The sequence below is a fragment of the Molossus molossus genome, unplaced genomic scaffold (genome assembly GCF_014108415.1).
Source record: "Molossus molossus isolate mMolMol1 unplaced genomic scaffold, mMolMol1.p scaffold_m16_p_1, whole genome shotgun sequence".
NCBI lineage: Eukaryota > Metazoa > Chordata > Mammalia > Chiroptera > Molossidae > Molossus > Molossus molossus.
The window spans coordinates 57,632,397-57,650,224 of NW_023425344.1; the positions used below are offsets into that span (position 1 = coordinate 57,632,397).

Here is a 17,828-nt window from a genome sequence, read left to right on the forward strand (position 1 = left end):
TACATACTAATTACATAATACATTAAAGAGCTTTGGTCCTTTTGAAATGCCAAGAGCATCTTTAAGACCTTCATCAAGTTCTTGTTTACTTATAAACTGTCACTAAGTTATGTTGCAGGTATAACGAATCATTCCTTAGATGGCATTTATAAACACCACAGGGACGGGCAAAGGTAGGTTAATAGTAACAATAATAATAATAATAATAATAAATACAACAATGAATAAATAAATAATAATACAAGAATAAACTATGTTTCACATACTTACAACTATAAGCCTACTTTTGCCCACCCCTGTATATTGGCAATCGCAACACACCACAAAAATAAAATTAAAAAGTAAACCAATTTTGACAGCGGGAACAACTGAAGTCTGTATCTATTGAAAATGTGGTTTTATGTGTGATTTATGTTTTTCTTTCAGACTTATACAACCTAAACAATGAAACGTTCCTGTTTGAGACTTTATAAGTTTCAATTTACATATACTTGACTTGTCTGTCCTTATGAGCACTTCTGAGGACTTACTGCTGCCTTGGCTGCTCCTCCGCCCTGAGCCATACACACACCCTCACTTCTCCCTGTGTCTGTTAGCGGCAGGCTCGCCAGACCTGCGCCTCAGTCTTCTTATCAACCTCTCCGTTGTCTTCTCACCTCTTTGCTCACCCAGTGCTCATCCCTTTTCCTCAGCATCCTGCCCCCCAAGGGTCTTATCCTACCTCCACACTTCCCTCTCCCAGATCCCAACTGCTGCCCCCTAGAAATGTCTCTCAGTAACTCACACCTGCCCTTTAGGACAAGCCTTGGTACCACCTGTCTCTTAGAGTCAGAGATACCCACTGTCACCACCCAGGACCAAAGGAGGGAATGCGTGTGTCTGACACCGTCATATATAGTGGTCAGACTCTTAATGTAATTCTTACTTAGAGTCTCAGACTATCCAAGCTGGAAGTATCTCAAATGATCATTTAGTATAACCTCTCACTGTGCCTATGCAAGGAAACCAGGCCTGGAGACACCCAGACTCGGTGAAGGGCGTAGATAAATGAATGGACGTGACAGTTAAAATTCCACTGCTCCCAACACTCAGACCTGTGAACTTTCCACTTGTCCCCATTCAGGTGGGCAGTAGTAGACAGACTTAGAGCTAAATTCCAGACCCACTACTAGGTACATTTTTTTAACTTCCCAAGAATGCAGTTTCTTCATCTGTAAAATGATGTTAATAATACCTACCTCACAATGTTACTATGAAGATTTAAAGTAGCAATGTGTGTAAAACAGTTACTATAAATACTAAATAAAGCAATCATAAATATGGATAAAAGATGGGTGTTTGGGCAATGTGGGCATAGCAGTGTATAGCCACCTCCTAACCCACCTTTTCTGTAGGTTTGGTGTGAGGGCTGAGGCGGGGTTGAGAGTGATGGAGGGAGGGTTTCCCAGCACTTAAGGAGCCCAGCCGAGAAGTGAGCCCGCTCCATAGTCACCTCGGTCCCATTGTGTTCATCTCTCACTCTTCCTCAGTGTGTCATGACTCGTGTGCCCGCTGCTCTGGACCCACGGCCTCTCAGTGTACAGCCTGCACCCACCCCCGGGCTCTGCGCCAGGGCTACTGTCTGCCCAGCTGTGGAGAGGGCTTCTACCCTGACCACGGGGTCTGCAAAGGTATCGTTGATGTCATCCTTATTCTTAAGAGACTTCTGTCCTGGCCGGTTTGGCTCAGCGGTTGGAGCATCAGCACACAGACCGAAGGGTCTTGGGTTCGATTCCTGGTCAAGTGCATGAACCTGAGTTACAGGTTCGATCCCCAGCCCTAGTTGGGGTCATGCGGGAGGCAACCAGTTGATGTGTCTCTCTCACACTGATGTTTCTCTCTCTCTCCCTCCTTCCCTCCCTTCCACTCTATCTAAAAAAAAAAAAATCAATGAAAAAATATCCTTGGGGAAGGATTTTAAAAAGACAGAGACTTTTCCATCATAAGGATGTAGATTTAAGTTACTAATTTTTTTTTTTTTTGATTGATTGATTTTAGAGAGAAAGGATGGGAGAGAGAGAGAAAGAGAAACATCTGTTTGTTGTTCCACTTATCTGTGCATTTATTGGTTGATTCTTGTATGTGCCCTGACCAGGGATCAAATACCTCCAACCTTGACGTGTCAAGATGACACTCTAACCAACTGAACCACCCAGCCAGGGCCTAAGTTACTTTTCAGCTTTTCCTCTGGTTTATATGCCTATGCATACATTATATGCTTTTTTTTTTTTTTTTCATTACCAAGAGATTATTTGACAAATCATATTTGAATATTTGTGAAGACACAAATAAGTTCATGATTTTTCTGTCCATCCTTGAGAGGAATGTCATTTCCTTTTCGTTGCATTAAAAGCACCCACACTTCCTCCTTTTTCTATTCCTCTAGCATGGCTAATGTTTCTCTGAGTCTTCATTTTGTTTTTCCCTGAAGAACCTCTTTTCGTCAATGATACTGCTGAGTGCACGGAGTCACCCGCGGTGCCTCTGGGCTGAGCAAAATGGAACATCTCCAATCGCCGTTTGCCAAGCCGGGCCGTGGGCTCCTTGGGAGGGCAGTGTCGTCTCAGCCTTTTGAAACGAGAACTTGGGGCACCAACACTTCAAGTGAAATTAACTTATGCTTATTTATGCACAGGGCACCTCAGAAAAGAGCTTTAGAATAGTAGTTAACAAAAAATTTCTTTTGAAAGCAGGCAGCTGCAATAAGTATTATGAAAAGGAAAATGTAGTGGGTCTTTTGAAGAACAGGAAAGCTAATTGTATCCAAATGTGGGCCTGACACAACTGGAGGACCCTGTTTGGCTCAGATGTTCGCCAGTTGCCAGGGAAAACAAGAAGCTGGGTGGACTGTGAAGTTCCTGAGGCCACTCAAAGAGGCCTCTTCCTTGTTTAGAAAAGCTTTTCCTCACCTGAATTCTGAAAGGATTGTGTTGCCTGGACCCCTATATACTGGGTGATGAGTAGCATAATGGACAATAACACAACGACCATTTTTGCAACAAAAAAAAATATATACAATAATGGCCTTTATGTGAAGTCTTCAAAAAAAAAACTGAGGACATAATGGTAAATCGCATTCAGTGAATGTGTTCTGGAGAACCAAGCCCATATTGTCTGGTTTGCTGTGCTTTTGTTTTGTTTTAATCTAGCTGGGCAGCTCTGACAGGACCTGGGGGATATGACTAGTGAACCTCACCCTCACCTTTCCCTTCACAAGTGTTATTATCACCGTGTACTTCGTGTAGCGCACGAGGAAACTGCTCCGAAAGGGTGCGTCTGCGGAACTGCTCTAAGTGGTTCTGATTTAATGACGGGCTCCCGTTGGTTGCAGCGCACATATGATCCTCGGATGGTTTTCTGAGTGTTTTTCCTTTGCAGCCTGCCATTCCTCTTGTCTGACTTGTGTGGGCCCGGAGCGCTCTCACTGTACCCGGTGTCAGAAGCCGGAGGAAGGACTACAAGTTGAGCGTCTGTCCGCGGCAAAGGTCACCTCTGGCGAGTGTCTGTCCCAGTGCAGAGCCCAGTTTTACTTGGAGAATACCGGGCTGTGTGAAGGTGAGTGGGCATGATCTGAGAATGTATTAAGTACCTCTGGGCTCACTTCTTGAGAGACCAGTGAGGTGGAGCCCCAGCCAGGATGATCCTTGTTTTCATAGAAGAATGATCAGGATGCTTATGGAGGAAGCAGAGGACGGGCATGCCCGAGGGAGGCCCCACTGATGTCCTCCTTCCCGCGTGAGCAGTGGATGATCTGAGAGAGCTGGTTCCTTTGACCCCACTCTCCCCAAAGGTGCAGTCAGAAGTTCCAGACAGGAATTCTGTCAGAGGCCAGTATGAGTAGCTAAGAAAGACTCGGTGCTCACTGTCGATTTCTATTGATTATTTCTTCTAATTTGCTACTCTGAATATGGATTGGTTCCTTCAGGGCAAAATCTGGACTTTTGTCAAAATGCAGAAGTGATTCCTGCCATTGGCATATCATCGATAGGAAACTGATGCCGTCCTGAATAATTTGACCTAATAGCTAGATCATCTATGAGTACTGAGGAGATGAAGGGGATATATATACACACTTTCTGGGGAGGCCCCTCTTTGCTCCTATAAGAAGCTGCCTTGCTGTTGGGTGGAGTACTTGACTCTCAAACTACCTGCGGAAAAAAATCATTATTCTTATTTACTATTGTAAACATAACATGTGTCATTAAATAATATTTTGAATGTAGAAAAATAATCTTCCCACCACCGACCACCTAAACCCAACTGCCTTTACCATTTTGCTATTAATGTATCTGAGGTTTTTTCCTATGCAGAGCTTTGAGTTTTTATTTTTGCAACATAACTCTAAACATGCTGCCGATGCAATTTTTTATCCTGCAGGCCCGCTTACTCAAGTGGCTTCCATTTCACTTGGAATACACCCTCCCATAGAAATGCTGGATTTCAAGGTCAGGCTAAAAGATTTTGGATGTAGTGAGTCATTTGGCAGAGTCAGAAGGGTACAGAATTGGAATATAGAGACCCCAGGCTAGACACAAGCTCTCTGAGTCTTTGCATTCACTGCATTAGACCAGGGATACTTTTCTTTCACTCTGGCTTTTGACCAGGGCCAAAGGATGTTAGGAGTGTGAAAGGGCTTGGTAAACTGTGACGCCCCCATGCTCAACTGGTACAACCTCAGGCAGTATACTCAGGTGTCCAGGAACATTATAGGGAACTTCCTCTCCCTAGGAAGCACCAGGGCCCCAGGAGGTTTACATGGGTGCTTAAAAATGGGGGAAGGGTTATCTCCTTCAGACATCCTGGTTACTGTCCATGTATACATCTCTCCAATTCTCTGTGGTCCCTTACGCTCCCCTGGCTCTGTTTCCGTCACCACTGGTGAAATGTGGCAGTCACTGTGCTGCTGAGTTTGCCAGAGCCTCCCAAAGGCACAAAGCCTTCCCCTCTGACCCCAGGAGAGATCAAGAAGAGGTCGTCCCAGGCTGCTTCTCCTCGTTAGCTTCTGTCTGCAGCTTGGAGCACTATAACAAAACTGAAGTGAAGAACGTTTCAAAACTCATGTTGTGAATGAAAATTATAGTGACCAGGATTATTCAGCCAAAAAAATCATGTTACTGGTGACTTGGTACACAGCTCATGGCCAGGCACCGTGAGAAGTGCCAGACTTGTTCACTCACTGAGTCCTGATGCCAACCGTGTGGGGTCAGTGGCACGACTAGAGAAGAAGAAACTGAGACTTGAGGACGTTCAACTGTAACTTGCTCCAAGTCGTGTAGCCAGAACAGAGTGGAGTCCGACGGCAAGGAACGTAAGTCAGCCTGCCTCCAGTGTCCGTGTTCTCAACCAGATGACGGCACATGGCGGTGGAAGGGCAGAAGCCCCAGGTGCTGAGGCTGCCGATTGCGTCATCATTAACTGACAAAGGGGTGTTTTCTGGGAATTTCTTTATTTTTTTTTTCTTTATTGATATTAGAGAGATAGGAAGGGAGAGGGAGAGAGAGAGATGGAAACATCGATGAGAAAGAACATCAGTTGGCTGCCTCCTGCATGCCCCCCACTGGGGATTTGGCCCACAACCTGGGCATGTGCCCTGACCAGGAATCGAACCGGCGACCTCTTGTGCATGGGTCAGTGCTCAACTGCTGAGCCACACTGGCTGGGCTTTTAAAAAAAAAAAAATTTCTTTATTGATATTAGAGAGAGAGGAAGGTGGGAATTTCTTTATACAGACATTTTGAAAAGAGGATTAGAATCTAATCCCTCTGGAATGGCTTAATTGTGGTCCTGGGTGAAAGGACTAGATTGACCTCTTGAGTCCTTGTAGCCCCGTGATTTCATGCTAGTTAATATAATATTATTAGGTATCACACGTATAGCTGACTACTCTCATTTATTACCAAATCCCTGTGCAATTTCAGCTAGACAGATTGTTGTACTCAATTTATAAGTGATGAGAATGTGGCAGAAAGAGGTTAATTGAGTTGCCCAAGATTTCATTGGGAAGCTGAGTGCAATTGCCAATTGTTTCGAACCCTACCTGAGTATCAAGTGTGTTGATTGATGTATTTCCTGTCACTCATCCCATATCTCTGGACACCTTTCTGCCTTCCCACAATCTGTCCCATCTTTGATCCCACCGGAGTGTTGTCTGTGGAGTCAGGCCCGGGGGTGCTAGGATTGCTGTGGGCTCCCCTCACACAGTCCCTCTTTGCAGAACATTGAGAAAGGCTAGAGTTTGTGCGTATGAGTTCCATTGAGAGTTATTGTACAGCACCTTTGACTTCAAGTGCTTTTCCAGAAAGAAAAGAAAAACAACTGTTTTCTGGAACTCTCCCCTGTCCTGTCTCTGAGACTACAGCCCGGAGTGATCGGAATGTTACTGCAGCTAATGAAAGCGAGAAGCGTGCATCATAGGAAGAAGTAATTTACTTCGAGTCTGAAATGGTGTCAGAGTTATTGTTGTAAAAGTTCCTACCCTGAACTACAAGACAAAACCAGGCATTATCTAGTGAAAGATGAAGCAAAAGAAGTACTCAAGATATCTGACTCAAATCCACGTCTGTGGTTGAAGGATGGAAAAATATAAAATTAATAAACAGTGACTCAAGAGAACACTGTGTATTAGTAGCTACAGGAAAGTCTGTCTTTATTCATTTCCTCCACAAATGTTTACAGAGTGCCTCCTGGGTGCCAGGCCTTGTCTTGGAACCGGGGGTTATACTCATGAATGAGAAATTCCTTCTGTCATGGAATTAATATTCTAGTGAGCGAAATGGATAATAAAGAAATAAGTGATTAACAACAGCAGCAGCAAAACCCCCAGCACACACCTGGCTAGCGACTCGTGCTGTGAGGCCCATGCAGGGCGTGGGGAGAAAGAGGGAGGGGCTTGAGGTGGTCCTCAAAGCGGAAGTGCTGTGGCGGGACAGGGCCAGCCGCCTGTGTGTGTTTGTCCTGCCTTTTGGGCTCATTCCCCGAAGTGAACTGAGGTTCTTCAGAAGATGGGCTTTGACATCATGCTTCTTTTTCACGTGGCCTCTAGGTTTCCAAAGCGTGGCTGGAAGTGCTGGTACCGAGGGGAGTCTGTTACTAATTGTGAGATAGTTTGGAGGCTTTTGGTAGTTGACCCAATTTGTTCACGTTTATTAAATATGAACCTTTAGGATTCATTAAAAGAAGGAGTTGAGTAATTTTATCCAGAGTAGATCCCACCTGTTTAACTGATTGTTCACCAGCATTGACAGATTCAAGTAAAAAAAAAAAAGACAACAAAACCCAAGAAACACCCATCAGCCCTCTTACCCAAATAAAGCAACACAAATTACCAATCAGTAAAAACCTATGCCCTCCAAACAACATCAAAAACCAACCTTACTTTTTCATCTGCCTTCCCCACCGGTCTCCCCTGCTCCTGAGAGCTGGGGGTGGGGGGGGCACCCTGCGGCCCAGCGGGGCTCCATGCTCCTGGGCATCCGTCTGACTGGGGCAGGGGATTTAGTGACTGCAGTCCCCTGCCCACCGCAGCCAGAGGGATGGACAAGACAGAGGACCTGGCGCTCCTGTCACCGGAGGCTTCTCCTCCATCTCACTGATGTTCCTGGCTTCAGGCCACATCGCTCGGCTCAGACTTAGAGTCTCCTTCCCCTCTTGCTGAGAATTTTTTCTCTCTCTTAAAGGACTCAGCTGTTTTGAAGACAGCTTTCTCTTGAGTTCTTAGAGCAGCATCTCACTGAAGTCTCCTGGGAATCACAGTAAGATGCAGATGCAGATTTAGCAGGTCCGGGCGGGTCTGCGTGTCTGGGTTCTGACCTGCTCCCACAGGACTCGGGAGAGCCTCTGATGGAAGCCGGGCAAGCACCTCATTTCATCGCCAGTGTGCTCCTTGCTCACTAAAGCAGTCCCAAGAAACGCCCATGTTTATTTCTTCTCATTGCCAGCATTATACATATCACAGAAACTTTAAAAAATACAGATAAGCCCTGGCCAGTTTGGCTCAGTGATTAGAGTGTCGGCCTGCGGTCCAGAGAGACACGGGTTTGGTTCCCGCTAAGGGCATGTACCTCGGTTGCAGTTTGTCCCCGGCCCTGGTTGGGTTGTGTGGGAGGCAGCCACTCGATGTGTCCCTTTTATGTCGATGTTTCTCTCTCTCTCTCTCTCTCTCTCTCCCTCCCTCCCTCCCTCCCTCCCTCTCTCTCCCTCCCACTCTATCTGAACAAAAAATGGAAAAGTGTCCTCTGGTGAGGATTAAAAATAATATAATAATAATAATACAAGAATAAATTGTGTTTCATGTATTCAAAACTGTAAACCTACCTCTGCCCCACCCTGTATTTAGCAAATAAAAAATGTTTTGTAGTATAAGTATGCCCCAAATATTGCCTGAGATATTTAAAAATAATATTATTCCATGTTTGCCTGAAATTCAAATTTTTAACTAGGTATTTTTTTTTTATCCTTACCTGAGGACATTTTTCCATTTTTTGTTCAGATAGAGTGGGAGGGGGAGAGAGAGAGAGAGAGAGACATTGATGTGAAAGGGACACATGGAGTGGTTGCCACCCACATGACCTAACCAGGGCTGGGGACAAACTACAACCACAATACATGCCCTTAGTAGGAACTGAAACCTGGTCTCTCTGGACTGCAGGCTGACGCTCTAACCGCTGAGCCAAACTGGCCAGGGCACTAGGTATTTTTTTATTGTATCTGTAAATCCTACCTATGACCCTTCTATCTTGAGATAACCTCTTTTTTTTTGGTAATCACCCGAGGATATTTTTCCACTGGTTTTTAGAGTGGAAGAGAGGGAGGGAGGGAAGGGGGAAGAGAGAGAGGGGAGAGAGAGAAACATCTATGTGATAGCGACACATAGATTAACCACCTCCCACATAACCCCAACCGGGGCTGGGGCTCAAACCTGCAACCTTTTGGTCCACAGACTGACACTCTAACTGCTGAGCCAAACTGGCCAGGGCTGAGATAACCTCTTTTAATCTTTTGGCATAGAGTCATACAGTTATTTACACACACACACACACACACACACACACACACACACATCACTTTACAGTTTATAAATTCCTTACAACCAAGACATTTATTGGAGATCCTGTGAATTTACACTGACTCATTTTTTTTTTTTTTTTTCTTTTAATCCTCACCCAAGAACATTTTCCCATATTTTGTTCAGATAGAGTGGGAGGGAGAGAGAGAGGGAAACATCGACATGAAAGGGACACATCGAGTGGTTGCCACCCACACGACCAATCAGGGCCGGGGACAAACCGCAACCGAGGTACGCGCCCTTAGCAGGAACCGAACGTGGGTCTCTCTGGACCACAGGCCGACGCTCTAACCGCTGAACCAAACTGGCCAGGGCTACACTGACTCATTTTATAGATGAACAAAGTGAGGCTTAGAAGGAACCAACTAAAGAATAATTTAGCAATGGGAGGTCCTGGGATCCAATAGAGGACATAGTTGCTTAAGAAATATTTTTTTCTTTCCAAGCCCAGATGCCTTATTCTTCATTTCACACCAGAGCTTTACAATTTAATTTCAAGCCAGGCCATCCCAGTTAATGATGCAGTTCAATCACCATGTCAACAATTTGGCAGTGGTGACCAGGAAGGGATATGAACACGATCGGGATGATTAGTTTAGCTACGTAATTGCCTCGATTCTGTGGCAAATTAATGATGGATTCTTTCAATTCCCACACAGTTCAGCAAGAGGTTTAAAATGATATGATTTTGAGGAAATTGCAAGCTTTATTTTTAAAATGAACTCTGTACTACAATAATGAATCTTACTTACATATTTTCTAATGTATTATGTCGGCAGAAACTGCTTTCAGTAAGAACGCGGAGGTAATAAATATCCCAGTGGTCACCATCCCCTACGTCAGCAGCCTTTTCATTATACTTCAAATAATCATGGCACTGTGGTCAGGTATATATACATCAGGGAAATTTTAGCCACTACATTTTTCTAAACCTCCTTTTTCAGTCCTGAAGATAGTTCTGCCTTCTTAGGCTAGGTCTTACTGCATGGAGCAGAATTGCTCAAAATTATTACAGGCTTGATAGCAACTTAAACATCTTTTTTTCAACTTTATTGAGATATAATTGACATATAACATTGTATTAGTTTAAGGTGTACACCATAACGATTTGATATATGTATGTATTGGGACATGATCACCACAAGAAGTCTAATTAACATTCATCATCACACATTGTTACACATTTTTTTGATGTGTGATGAGAATTTCTAAGATTTATTCTCTTAGCAACTTTTAAATATACAATATGGTATTGTTAACTTTAGCTACCGTGCTATACATTACACCCGCTGGACTTATTTATGTTATAATTGGAAGTTTGTACCTTCTGACCACCTTCACTGATTTTCCCTGCCTCCCTGCCCCCTAAACCCAATCACCAGTCTGTTCTCTAAACCTTATCCTTCAGCTGCCATAGCTCTTGGTTGTCACTCAAACCTTTGTGATTGTCCAAGCTACTGTCTTTGTTCTTAGTGGATCCGAGTAGTTGAGGGTGTGCCAAGACCAGTCAGTGTCCCAAAGGAGAGGATCTTGGGCAGCACCTAGATGTAGGCTGATTCAGACAGCAGCTTTTAAAGTATTTAAGAATACTTCTTTGTGGGGAAACTGAGAGATGGGTGTTTACATTCACTCCCTCTGAGCCCAGGGGGAATAGCCAGTTTGCTAGTCCTGTTGAACCCAAGCACTCAGGCCCTGATGGCCACCAGAGCCAGGCGAAGGGATGTGTCCTTTGGGTGGCAGCTGCAAGAGTTAGGCATCAGACGTGTGCACAAGCTCTGGGGAGACACCAGTGACCTGGAGCAGGGCAGAGGGAGAAGTCGGTGAATATAGTGTCCGCCAGCCTTCCAGGTCTTCAGGAGGATCACAGACAGTCTTGTTCAATTAGAAGTCCGACCTTCAGGCTGCAGCTTTTAAGATATGCAAATATGTCTCTTTCTGGGAAAGTCTGGGAGGCGGGCACTTCTGAGCCCTGGGGGAACAACCTCCACAAGTTTTGCAAGTCATTAAGAACTGCTTCCTTGTTTGCTAGAGTCTGAGGGATCTCACGCCCCCTCTGGCTGTCAGCGGGCAGTTTGTGGGACCATCCCTCAGGTGGAAATCCTAATGGTGGGGCACTATATGTTGGATCCAAACCCTTCACTCCTCGGGAGAAGCTGGGAGTTGGGAGTTCCCTGGGGTTGTGTGTTGCTGTTCGGGGGTAGGTTATATGGCAACAGTGCCTCAGCCTTTCCTACTCATGTCAATAAGGGTTTTTTTTCTCCTTAACCTACTGTGTGGGAGTTGCTCAGCTAGTTTCTGGGTTCTTTCAGAGGGAATTGTCCCACGTGTGTGGGAGAAGTGAGTTCAGGAGCCTGTCAGGTCACCATCTGGGATGGGAACGCGGTTAATTAATTAACTTGCTTCAGGAGATTGGGGAAAAATAAAGTATACTGGGAGTATTTTGATCTATTTAGTTGTTGCTAAGATTCACCAAAGGCCTTAAGGCAAAGAGTTTTAATTAAAGAAATAAATGGGCAGGAGTCTGCCTGCTTAGCTTAAGAGTATGTTACTATTTATGAAGTCGGGGTTCCCTTGAATTAACTGAATAAAAGATGTGGCGTCTATATTAAGCAGTACTCTTTAATGTAGTCCCCAGAGTACTGACATAGCTATACAAATGCATGCCTTCTGGTCGTGTTCAATCCTCCTCACTCTCTCCTTCTTGCTTTTTATAGCATGGGTGTGCTAGGCTTTAGGGATTGAAAGATGAAAAGGATACAGGCCATGCCTTAAGGGAGCATGATCAAGTAGGGGAGCCTGACATCTGAACAAGTAATTCAAAGAACATGCCGCATGCTGGAATGGCAATAGGAAGGTATGAAAGAGCCCAAAGGAGATGGACTCTATCTGGGGGGCAGTGTATGGGGAAAGATTTGCAGAGGGAAAACTTGACATCAGCAGGCTGTCAAAGGATCAGTGGGGGTTCACCAGGGAAGAAGGAGGGAAAGGTCATTCTGGGCCGAGAAAACAGCAGGTGCAAAGGCATGGAGTGTTCGGAGAAGTGCAGTGTGTTTGGTATCCTACAGTGTGAAGGCCAAAGCGGCGCATTGTGGGGACTGCTACTGGAGGCATGGAGTGAGTCATGTCATGAAGTGCTGGGCTAAGGAGCTTGGAGTTGACACTGCTGGCACTGAAGAACCATGGAAAGATCTGAGGTAGGGGAATCATTTAGTCAGTTAGCATTTATAAAGGTCTAGCTGATGGCTATATGGCAAGTAAAGGGGGAGAAACAGAGGGGGGCTCATTAGGAGGCTTTTGAACTAATCCATATCATGAGTGAGGGGCCAAGGGCATGGTTAAGTTGAGACAGATGTGACGGATTTAAGGAAAACTCAATATATCTTGGATGCGTTGTGGTGATGGGAAAGTAGAAGTCTAAGGTTTTCAGCACGAGAGCCCTGGGGAATGGTGGGGCCACCAAGCAAGACGGAATACAGGAGAAAAGACCAAGTGAGGGAGAGGGGATGGGGTTAGGGGTGCCGATAAGTACGGTTTTGGACAGAAGGAATGTGCTGTCATAATTTACACTAAGTAGATATGGACTGAGCTTGGAAGTGGTCATGGTGAATATTTTAGAAATTTGGAGTATGAGGTACTGATGAAACACCATGTGAAAATATCCCGTAGGCAGGTGGATGTATGTGGTTGGAGTTCAGGGTAAAAGTCAGAGCTGAACACATAAATTTCAGACTCGCCAGGTTGTAGGTCATCATCAAAGGTATGGATAAGTTTGCCCAAGAGTGAGAAGAAAAAGGGCAGAGGGTGCAGTTCTGGGAAGCTCTAACATTCATGATGTAAATAGAGAAAGGCTAAGAAGAAATGATCAAAGAGATAGGAGAAGTAAAATGGTTTGCGGCCGATATGTCTATGGAAAAGATGAGATTTTTTTTACTCTTAAAGCATTCCCAATATATCTCGGTGAAATCGTGTTCATAGAAAAGTAAAAGAGAGAGAATGAGGAAAAGGAGGGGGAGGAAAAGTGGGAGATAGATTTTATTTGACTTCATGCATTTCAGTTTCCATTTCTTCTGACAGTTCTCCTGCTGTGTATCTGTGGATTTTCATATTTACACCGTCATTTGGGGGAAGACTACCTCAAAAATTGTTTTGACATGGAAAGCCAGGAAATTGTAAATGATATAAAACTAAGGATGCTGGACTACTCTTTATATTATTAAAAGGAAAAAATAAGTAGTAGTGCCAGTCACAGAAAGACAAGTACCACATGATCTCACTTATTTGTGGAATATAATGAACAAAATAAGCTGACAAACAAAAAAGATCCAGAGACATGGAAGTAGGGAACAGACTGACAAACCTTAGAAGGAAGGGAAATTGGAGGGGGGAGGGAGATAAACCAAACAACTTACATGTATATATGTATAACCAGTGGACACAGACAGCAATTCGATGAAGGCAGGGATTGGGGTGTGGGACAGGAGCAGGGAGGGGCTGTCAGTGGGGGAAAAGGAGGGACACCTACAATACTTTCAACAATAGAGATAAATTTAAAAAGAAAAAGAAAAAGTAGTGTTTGCTATCTGAAATTTAAATAGAAAACAGAATGGACAAAAATCGATAATGTCTTAATTATCAGTGTTTTAGGTAAATTTTTTATTGGAGTCAGGTCGACTGGCCTTTACAACCACCTAAGGACACGTTTGGTGCTTCCGCAGCTCAGTTCTGCTTCTTCAGATATGTATTTAGCCGTCAACTGGAAAACCGCTCTCAGAAAATGTAGTACAATGTGGAGAAATAATTCACAGAGCTTCTTTCAAATCTTTTACATACATACCTTGTAATGAAATTACTCTTCCTTGAAGGATCTTAGGCTTCAAACCAGAGCTCTGGCTATGAACTCAGCTTCCATGGAACGATCGAGCCTCATGAAGTCACTGAGATGGCGCAGACATTCCCACAGCTGGCAGAGATCTGAAGTTTTATGCGATTGCTTTGAAATGCACATGCACATGCCCGCACTTACAGCAACAGGGCACGAGGGAAAAGGCACTTGGAGAGATGGTCACCGTTCCCCTCTGTGCCACATCGCAGCTTAGCTAGCTCGGTATCTGCTTGGTTCTTGAACATTTCCCGTGAAGGCAGTTCTGAAGTCTGCCATGGTGATGTTCTTTGGGGCGTATTTCCAAAACCCAGTTAGTGGCAAAGGGACTTTCTCCTGGAATTCTCGGTCCATCAGCCTTTCAACTCCTTCGCTCCTCTTTGCTTTCCTTGTACAATTCAATAATATCTTTGTTCACTTTGAGCCAGGTTAGATCACATGGATTTGTGACCAAATAGAGTGAAATAAAATACGTTGTGTGCTCATAATGCATTGATCCATATTTCCCTGGTTTTCTATTCCACAGTGACATGCTTTGATTTCCTATTATTAGGGGGCTATAACAGGAAGAACTCGGGATCTTAGCACTCTTGTACAGTCTAATACAAACATGTTGGTATCATCAAAGATGTGTTTAAATAGAAAACATTGTATTGCTTCTAATTGCTTCCTCCGGATCATCCTGGAGAGCTTGGTGTCGACGATACAGTTTAGCTGTTACTGAAATGTTTCACCTGATTCTCCCCTGCGTGCTGTTTAATTTTGTGTTAAACATGTCTTAATGGGCTAATATGCACCCTTTTATAATATTTGCTTAAATGTCAGTTTACCTGTTTGTTTTCTTTTTCTTTCTTTAAATCCTCACCCGAGGATATGTGTATTGATTTTAGAGAGGAAGGGAGAGATCGATATGAGAAAAAAACATCGATCCGTTGCCTTCTGTATGCGCCTCGACTAGGGATCGAACCCACAACCTTTTGGTGTACGAGATGATGCTCAACCAACTGAACCACCCAGCCAGGGCTACGTGTTTGTATTTTAAAGACAAAATATTTTTACAGTGATTCTGAAAATACTTGGGAAAAAATTTTCTAACTATGATATGTGCTAATAGAGCTATTAACAAGACCTGCTAGAAAGACTATTAATTATTTTAAATTGAGATTCTAGCTCTGTTTTTCATATAGTAATGAATACTGCTGAACAGATATAAAGAGCCACAGCATATTTAGGGGCAATAATTAAAGTACTTATCAGGTGGAAGGCAAGGGCACACTGCCTGGTCGGAATGGCTCTGGCCTGGGGGCAGGAGCAGGGTCCTGAGCCCTCCTGATACAGGTGTTAACCTTTTAGGTGCTGGGTTATGGATGAGTCAGGGTGCTAGCCTGGGACAGGGCTGCAAGGGACTGCTAGAAGGCTGAGGACAGCAGTTACATATCAGCCCTATAACAATAGTTTAATACTGTAACAGCCAGGACTGCTGGACCAGGGCAGCCTGGCTTGTTTCAGCCCCATGTATGTCCAAGATTGTAGGTGATGGTTTTGTTGGGGTTGGTAGAAATGTAGACCACAATGGTGTAAAATCACACCCGGGTCTTCAAGCTAGTGGTCTGTAAGTCTTCTGGGTATTTGATAGAAGTGGCAGAGGAGGCAAAGAGGGGACAGAGGAGTCACTGAGTGGGTGGACTTTGTCCATTGGAAAGAACGGGCTCTGAAATGCATGGGGTCATCTACATGCCAGACGCTTGACTTTCTTGACAGATAATAACGAATGAATGAATGATTAGAGGTGAATATCAGGCTGTTTCAAGATGAAAGTTTTATTATCATCCAGGTATGGTAAGGCTAACAGATGAGCGGACGATTTCTGTTGACAATGTAATTTGTTAGTCACAGTTCCCAAGAAGAGAGGGGACACCACTCCTTGAAGTGGCCACAGGGGAAGCACCAGAGCCGGTCAGAAGGAAGAGGGGGTAAGGGAGAAATGTAAGCAAGAACTTGTGTTTTGATTTCACTGGGAAAGAACAAGCGCGGCAGGGTCAAAAGGCTATGGTTGGTTAGTCTGAATAATTCCCGTGGGCTCTAGGGTGTAGGGGCTGTTTCTAGTTGTCTGGTACCTGGCATTGGAGAGATTGGGACAGGAAGGTAGTGGTTCTGAGTGTGAAACCCAGTCGAGGAGGTGATGGGTGTATGGACTTTGGATTGATTAGTAGGCAAACAAAAGGCATATTCACCGGCTAGTCACTTACCATTGCTAGAGACTGGCTAGCCCTAGGAGGGGCAGTCACTCCAGGATCACCAGGGCCCCTGACATCAAAGCATCAGAAATACAGAAAATAGCCCTGGCTGGTTTGGCTCAGTGGTTAGAGTGTTGGCCTGCGATTCAGAGAGACCCGGGTTTGGTTCCCATTAAGGGCGTGTATCTCGGGTGCAGTTTGTCCCTGGCCCTGTTTGGGTCATGCGGGTGGCAACCACTCCATGTGTCCCTTTCACATCAGTGTTTCTCTCTCTCTCCCTTCCTCCCATTCTATCTGAACAACAACAACAAAAAAGAATTACAAAAAATAAAAAAGCATCATTAACACACTGGCCGCACTTGGGAAATGATGCAAATACTCCTTTTATCCTTAAAGGTCTGATGTAGTCAAGCAGAGAGATATTCTTTCTCTTTGCTTTCCACATTTCTTTCTACACCTATGAGGGTTTGTAACAGAGCATTTAATGTTAATAATTATAGCTAAGATTATTAAGCCCTCATGAGAATGTCACACGTATCAACCCAATTAGTGTCCACAACATCCTATGCAGTATGTATAGCTCATTTTCTCATTTTATACATGAGGAAGTAGGAGGCTTGAGAAATTACACAGCTTAGTCAAGGTCACAGAGTGGCTCTGTGACGCTCCTATTCTCTGTGCTACACACTGTCTCCTGTTCACTTGATTCCAGTTACTTGCCCATGAGTCTGTTGAAGCGGTTAGTTTCAGCAGCGCTAAATATTGGCCAGTTCTTCTCAGCTGTGTGTGTCCGGTCTCCCTCGGAGAGCAGGCACCACACTAACCTTTGTGCAGTCCTCAAGGGAGGCTTCCATCACCTGTCCCTTTAGTTTGAGCAGCCTGATAAGCAGCCTGTTGTCTAATGACGGTGGAGGAGCTATCCCAGGGGAAGAAGACCTGTTCTATGTCTTCCTGTTCTTTATTTCTCTGAGTATGGGAACTTGGGAAGGAAGAAATGGATGACTCTGCAAATGGTTGTTTCTGTTTTGTGGTATTTGTGCCTTACTTAGTCCGAGTTCCACAGATGCTTGCTTTGCAGGACCTGGCCTTTAGAAAGAAGTACGTGAGCTGTGTCCTTGGGAAGATGAAATGAATGTGCAGAATGATATCAGGAGAGACTGAGCTCTCCCACTGTTGTCATATGGTGACTGTCCTGATTGTCTCTTCTGCTTTATCTTCCCAGCTTGCCACCAATCTTGTTTCGGGTGCGCAGGGAAGAGCCTGCATAACTGCACAGCCTGTTGGCCTTCCCATGTGCTGATGGACGGGCAGTGCCTCTCCCAGTGTGCAGATGGGTACTTCAACCAGGAAGGCCGATGTACAGGTGAGTGTGCAAGATGCAGGGGCTTATTCCCAATACCCCTACTTTGTCTTCATAATGCAGCCGGACACTGTAATTATGTCATACCACGGGACGAAGGGTTGGGCTGTACATCACTATCTTGAATGTGTGGCAGTAAAAGGAACAAGGGAAATTCAGTTCTCCCAAGAAGGAAGCATGGAAGAAGTGAAGAATTGGAATCAGCTTTGCCCTGTGCACCCAGTGAGGGGATTTGCTGGTAGTCGTCCG

At 44.6% G+C, this 17,828-nt stretch overlaps 1 protein-coding gene across 1 annotated transcript in view; it reads left to right on the top strand.

Annotated features, from left to right (window-relative positions):
- The window catches only part of FRAS1 (Fraser extracellular matrix complex subunit 1), a 432,882-nt gene that overhangs the window by 221,887 nt on the left and 193,167 nt on the right, over positions 1–17,828 (top strand). The window contains exons 17-19 of the mRNA XM_036267136.1: positions 1,530–1,670; positions 3,418–3,594; positions 17,442–17,582. Coding sequence (XP_036123029.1) covers positions 1,530–1,670; positions 3,418–3,594; positions 17,442–17,582 — 459 coding nt within the window. The remainder of the gene's footprint in view (positions 1–1,529; positions 1,671–3,417; positions 3,595–17,441; positions 17,583–17,828) is intronic.